The following is a 6,831-nucleotide window of genomic DNA, read 5'->3' on the forward strand; positions in this document are numbered from 1 at the left end:
GGTGGTCGCGGACGCGGGCGCGGGGCACGCGTGCTGCGGCGGCGCCCCCGCGGAGCGCCCGGACGACGAGGAGGCGCGCCTGCGGCTGGAGGCGCTGCTCCGGCGGGTCTTCCGCGCCCGGCGGCCGGGCCACCTGGACACGCTGCAAGCCGCCATCTACCGCCCGGGGGGCGCCGGCGGGGCCGCCGAGGTCCGGGGCGCCGCCTGCCGAGCGCTGCGGGCCGCCCTGAAGCTCCGAGCAGGTGCGCCGAGCCGCGCCGCGTTAGTCGCCCCGCGGGCCCGCCGGGGAGCCCGCCGCCCTGTCGGGCGCGTCGCCGGCTAGAGAAGAGCAGCTAGCTCGGGAAGCGACGGACGAGGCAGGCGCGGAGTGCGCCCGCGCGCGAGCCCTCCGGCTGTGAATGGGCGCTGGAGGGCCGCCCAGGGTCTGCAACGTGTCGCCCCCACCGCCCGGTTGCGCTCGCTGGGCACTCTCAAAACGTTCCGGGGAGGCGGGAATCCGGATGGGCTCCGCGCGCGGAGTAGGACCTCCGAGTAGGTCCAGCATGGGCTGCCCCCCTCAAGCCCCCTCCCTGGGCTGCCCAGCGCCCCCTGCAGCCTCCGGGCCCGCGATCCGGGCTTGGGGCGCCTGCACGGAGGAAGCCCGGGGGGCGGCGAGCGCTTGCCAGCGGCCTCCCGGTGCTCGCCTGCTTAGGACGAGTCGCTGCCGCGGCGTAAAGGGCGAACGTGGCCATCATTTACGATGCAGGAGCCGCTCCTTTGAGTAGAGATGTGAAGGGCCCGGTGGGCACCGCGGGGGAAAAGACACAGACGTGGAAATAAACTTTCATTTCCCCAGGCCAACCTTCCAAAAAGCCCGAGGGAAGAACATTTTGATTTTTTTTTTTTTTTAATTCCTCCCTCCCCACCACAAATGCGCATTTTCCTTGCTGTTTTTTTACCCCGGGGCCTTCGCATGTCTGGCTCTGTCCCAAAATGGCTTCAGGGCAGTGTGCGTAAAGAGCGAACACTGATCGCAGTGAAGGAATGCGCGGATGGACGGTATATGTGTGCGGTGAAGCCCTGGTGGGGCTTTTATTTTTATTATTAGAGTAGCTTTAAGCCATTGAGGAATCAGAAAAGGTAGTTTTAAGCCAAAACAGTAACAGACCAGAAGGGCGGGGGTTAAATAACCCAATTGCACATTGCCCTCACAACCCCCTCCCCCAGTACCTCCCTACTACTGCTTTTTCCTAGCTAAAAACAAGGATTGGGGCTGCGTTTTGAGCATCTGCGCACAGGATGCACTTTGTCCCTCAGAGGGGGCTGTTCTGCAAGACTGTGGTATAGTCATGCCAGATCAGGGGGGAGGCGAGGTCACTGAGGGTGGCGAAGAGGACAGGCCCCTGAGGAACCAGCGGTTGGTCCCCACACGGACCAGGCTGAGCTGGCGAGAGGCTTGCTGTGACCGAGTGGAGTCCCCTGGGTTGCTCTGGCCATGCAATACTAACTTGCGCTGATTCTGGTGCTTCAGGACAGAGAGCGCTGCTTGCGTTTTGCAGCACGCGGACCCCAGTCTGGCTGGGCTGGCCCCGGGGTGCTCCCCTTGTCCCCAAGCATTAGTCCCAGTTTCCCTCTGGTTGGTTTCTGAAAGCTTACTGTTCCTGGTGCTGGCTGGGTCAGTCTCCGAGGGCTCTCCCCATCCTTGGGCGTTGGACTAACGCTTCCATCATCCACAGGCAGCATGGCTCCCTCTGGGATAGAGCAAGGGTCCATTTGTGGTCACCCAGGTGCTTCGGACAGGGAGAGGGCCACATAGCTATTGTGACAAGCCATTGGCAGATGACCTCCTTCTCTTTCTTCTTCGTGAATTGGTCTAATCTCCTTTTAAAACTGTCCAAGCCAATTTCTGAGATTCACCCCATGGTGTGTGTGAAATTGTGGCTGCCTTGAGTCAGTCCAGCCCCACCCCCCCCCACCCCCCATTTTGCAGTGTCTCTAACATTGTGAGACTGGGAGAAACCTCCATGACATGCATAACTTTATTATTTCGGGATGGGAGTCGTAGCATTTTTTCAAGCTCACCTAAATTCTCTGAAAATCACTTAGAAGTTCATTTTCACTCCCGTTTTCGTTTTCAATCTGGTTTTCAACTTGTTCAAACAGGGGACGGACACATTTCATATTGGGAAAAAGTACATTTCTGTGTGCATTTTCAAAAGTGTGCACTTACCCCACTAATTAAAGCGTGGAAAATCCATATTTAAATGCTTGTTTAAAAAATAAACATTTTCCAAACATGATTGCAGATTCAAGAGTTTGCAAACATTTCTTAAAACCTCTTTTGCTTATGTTTGTGAATGGGACACTGCATGATTCTTGAACAGAAATAAAGTTCTTGTACATCCTTAATTTTCAGTCAGGTTCCCTCTTAACTACCAAACCATCCCTTGATCGCATTATGCAGCATAGGATGGATTTCTGCAAAAGAGGTGCATTAACCAGGAGTCATGGGCATGAGGCCGGACATCTGAGCAGCCTATGCATTGTAGAAGTTCTTCAGCTTGTTCTATTTTTGTTGGGGTGCTTAATATTTTCATTATTGCATTACATTTACAGGTGTTAATATCCTGAGGGGTGTTTCTCAAATGTTTAATAAGTAAGACATTCCGTTCAAGATTGGAAACACACTGGTGCTAGCTGATAGTTTCCTGTCTGGTGGACATACTTTGGGACAATTTCTCACTTTCTGTCCAGCAAGGAATCCCCTGAATTAATTGTGAAAATTGGTCTTGCAAGCACACTTGGAATATTTTATGCCGTTCTGGGGACAATACCTTGAAAAGCTGCAAGGAAGGGCAACCAGAGGGCTTGAGGAATGGCTACAGTGCCCAGGACTGCTTAGGCTCGAAAAAGAGCAAGTGACAGAGGACAGAATTAAACTTTGCAAAATTATGCCTGGTGTGGAGAGGAAGGTCAAAGGAAGTCCTTCACACAGTGCATAGTTAAGCTTCAGTTAAGAATTCATTCTGTGATAAGTAGTGATACCCATTTGGATAGTTTTAAAAGGGGACTGGATGGATTCAGGGAGGGGGCAGCTGTTCATGGCCGCTAGTCCTCATGGCCAGATGCTGTCTCCAGCAGCAAAAGCAGCCTGCCTCTATACCAGTCGCAGAGTTACGTGGGCAGGAGGGCACGGCTGCACCTCTGCCCGCTTGTGGTTTTCCCACAAATAGCTGGTTGGCCACTGGAAAAAAGAAGGCTAGATTAACTGGACCCTGGGTCTGATCCAGTCTGGGTGTGGCTTAAATGTTGACAGCCTTGCTCACCAAATTTAAGCAGAGCCCGGAGTCTTTTTTCTTTCTGCCCACAGCTTTGCAAGATGTTCCCCTGACTCTGTTCTCTGTTTTTTGATTTTAAAGATGAGGCGGAGACCAAGAAGAAGAGACTCCCGGGATTCTTGCGATGTCTCTGGTGGGGCAGGAGGAGACAACGGAAAGGCCGTTTGGGTGCAGCTGCAAAGAAACACCAGGAAGGTAACCCCGTTTGAGCAACACTTTCATCAACCGTGGCTCTCAGTGGGAGCCCCAATTTTTGTTTTAATCTTTTTTTATTTGGACACAACGCTTCTTGCTTTCATGACATTTGGGATCGTGCAGGCTGCTGGCCACCTCCAGGGCACAGAAGTGTTTGCTGAGGCTTGATGTTCTACAAACATTTGTTTTTCGGCGCCAGGCAAAGACCTTTTTATTTCAGCAGCATTTTAAATGTTAATATTATTGAATTTTATCTGGCCAGGGTGGCTTATTTTATACTGTATATTTTTTTCTTGTTTTTATTCTAATGTATATATTTTAATTTTTATTTATGTGGATTTAATTTATTGTTGTAAGCCGCCCTGAGGCTTCGGCGAATGGGGCGGCATAAAAATGTTTTAATAAATAAATAAATAAATAAATAAAAATAAAAGCTCCCATCTCCCTGGTGCAAAATCTGCGAGAACTGTCCCCAGTGGCAAAGTGAATCTGGATTGGGGAAGGCAGCAGAATCAGTGGGAATCTTTGTCTTTGATGGGTACAACTGGGATTGGGAAGAGGTTCTCTGGACTCGATCATCAAGCTTGCTGTCTATTTGGTGCCATGTGTAACCACCAGTCCTCGGAAAGGTCAGCCACATTTCAGTCCCCACCTAAATTTAGTTGGGCTGCAGGTCGCCCTTCCCCAAACCAGAGGTCACTTCCATCAACCCCACATCTGCAGGTGCCCGGCAGGAGGAAACCGCCGTCCTACATAGAATGTCTGAAAAGGGGTATTGCACCTGTAAAGGACATGCCTAAATTGGTTTTCTTTCTCCCAGTGCAGGTGTCTTGCGTGAGCTAAATGAAGGTGTCGCGTTGACCAACGTAACCCCCAACGGGAACTGCGAGGATGGCGGTGGAAGGGCAGAGTGCCTGGCGGAGCCCCCCACGGACGCTGCACCTGGCCAGAGGAAGCAACCTCATCTCCTCTCGGAAGCAGAAGAATCCGGGAGAGGGATCCTCTGAGTATAGTCTTTGCAAAGCATGAAGTTTTCCTGCGGGCTCTTCGAAAGACGCCGCTTGGCATTTGATTGATTCCCAGAGGACGCTGGAGCCAAAGTGCCGTCGTGCAGCCCAGCCGCTCTCTGCCATCCTTGGGTCAGCACAGGGTCTGGCAGCTCTGCCTCCTTTCAGCCAGGCGCGATGGGGGGCCTCCTGGGACCGAAGGGCGCTGGAGTCACGCCAGATGTCTGAGGCTCACGTTCAACGTGTCAGTGCACTCTGCACACGCACAAGTGGGCACCATGGTGTTACCAAGCCTGGCATACCTCTTCTCAGTTTTTATTCCTGAATTCAGGATTTGTTCCCTGTCAATGTGAAATATGTGGGAGACGGCATCTGTGAACTTGAAAGTCACGGTGCGTGCAAGGACGAAGGAGGGTTGGTTCTGATATTGTAAAAACATTTCCAACTTGAATTATTTTCTGTCATGAAGAGATTCCAGGCATGTGTTACTCACCTTTTCTCAATGATCATTTCAAACATTCAGAAAATCTTGTGGACCTTATGGATACAGTTGAAACCTCAAGTGCATTTTCTGTAACAGCAGAGTCCAAAGCAGCTTTTGCATCGATTGTTGTCCTGGGGGAACTTGCCGAGAAAGCTTCCTGAGCCCGCCCTCTCCTTTTCCGATTGGCTTGGTAGGCTGTGGTTTTGGGCAGCCTTGCTCAACCTGGTGCCCCCAACTGCACTGGACTTGCGTATGAGACCATTAGGCTCTGACGCAAAAGCGTTTATCAGCAACATATGCTTTAAGGCAAAATAAAACTACTCCTGTTTCCCAAGCTTCATAGGCCCGGAGTATGAGCGTGCGAGGTGCCCTCTTCCCAGGCTCTCATGCCAGTCAAGTAGGGAGCCTGCATCTCAAAACTTGCTGGAAGAATGAGAGTGCGTGAACTGCATACAAAGCAAAATAATGCAGATGGCAACAGTTCAGGAGGGTTAAGGAAGGAGAGAACAGCTAGATGCAACCGTTGGCTCCTCGAGGGTGCGATTTGATGCACCGACGGAAAGAAGCCCGCAACTCCCAGCATGCCCCAGCCAGCATCGGGAGAGGGGCTGGCCAACCAGAGCAGGGGTCCTCAAACTGCGGCCCACAGGACAGATCCGAGCGAGCGAGCCGCCACCTGCCTCCCCTATGCACACGCTTGCTGCTGCCTCGCGGCGCGGGCGGGGAGGCGGTGGCTCGCTCGCTTGCTCAGTTTTGACTCTCGGGGAGATCTCCGAGCAAGTGAGCGAGCCACCGCCATGTGCGCCCAATGCCGCCTCGGGCGTGCCCGACGGCACCTCACCGGCCCACACCCCCAGGCGCCCCCACCTCACCGGCCCGCGACGGTCACCGCAGCCTTTCATCTGGCCCCCTGTTGAAAAAGTTTGAGGACCGCTGCACTAGAGGGGCAGCGTATGAGGAAGAGGCTTGCCTGCCTCCAGAGGGGCCCCAGAGGGAGGGGGCATGGGTACTCTTGGAAGTAGTTGCTGGACTGGGTCCAAGGAACCACTCTGAGCATGCTCAGAGGGTCATTCTGTGGTGATTGTGCTTGCTGGATGCATGTTGGAGAATAAAGAGCTTTTACAAAGGAACAGTCTGTTGCCTTGTATGTGAAAAGGGGGAACCTCGCTCCTGACACGAAGAGTTAATGCTCTCCAAAGCACCCTCCATGGCCTGCTCAGCTCTTGTTGAGTCAAGGCTGTGGCTTCCTTTATGGCATCAATCCGTCTTGCATTTGGTCTTCCATGGCATGATTGTCTTTGTTAGTGAGTCTTGTCTTCTTATGGGTGCCCAAAGCATGACAGCTTTTACAGTGTCATTTTTGCATCTGGGGAAGTTGTGACTTGATTTGCTCCAAGACCCATTGGTTTGTCTTTCTGTTAGTCCAGGGCACTTAGAAAGCTCTCCTCATTTTTTAGAAGCAGAAGAAGGAGTGAAAAGTGGTGGAAGATCCATTAATAATGTAAAATATGTAGATAATACATTTTTTATCTGCCATATTCCTGGCAGAAAGCAGCAATGAATTGAAACGGTTCCTGATAAAAGTGAAAGAAGAACATGCAAAAACAGGAGTGCTGCTGAACATTAAGGGGAAAAACATGACTTGCACAAGAATTACACAATTTTAATGTCAACAGTAAAGAAACAGATTGCAAAAGATTTCACAAATCAATGGCTCAGTTATCAATTCAAATGGAAGCTACAGCCAAGAAATGTGAAGAAGACGGATTTCAAAGGACAGCACTGAAGGTAACTGAGTGTATGGACCTTTACTGGAAACCAAGGCCAA

The 6,831-nt window shown here is 51.8% G+C and overlaps 1 protein-coding gene across 1 annotated transcript in view; it reads left to right on the plus strand.

Annotated features, from left to right (window-relative positions):
- The window catches only part of CUNH2orf72 (chromosome unknown C2orf72 homolog), a 5,941-nt gene extending 176 nt beyond the window's left edge, over window positions 1-5,765 (plus strand). Inside the window, exons 2-4 of the mRNA XM_044456218.1 lie at window positions 56-242; window positions 3,399-3,512; window positions 4,338-5,765. Coding sequence (XP_044312153.1) covers window positions 56-242; window positions 3,399-3,512; window positions 4,338-4,519 — 483 coding nt within the window. The 3' untranslated portion in view covers window positions 4,520-5,765. The remainder of the gene's footprint in view (window positions 1-55; window positions 243-3,398; window positions 3,513-4,337) is intronic.
- The last annotated feature ends 1,066 nt before the right edge of the window (window positions 5,766-6,831 follow it).

This window comes from Varanus komodoensis, unplaced genomic scaffold, assembly GCF_004798865.1.
Source record: "Varanus komodoensis strain SLA01 unplaced genomic scaffold, ASM479886v1 scaffold82, whole genome shotgun sequence".
NCBI lineage: Eukaryota > Metazoa > Chordata > Lepidosauria > Squamata > Varanidae > Varanus > Varanus komodoensis.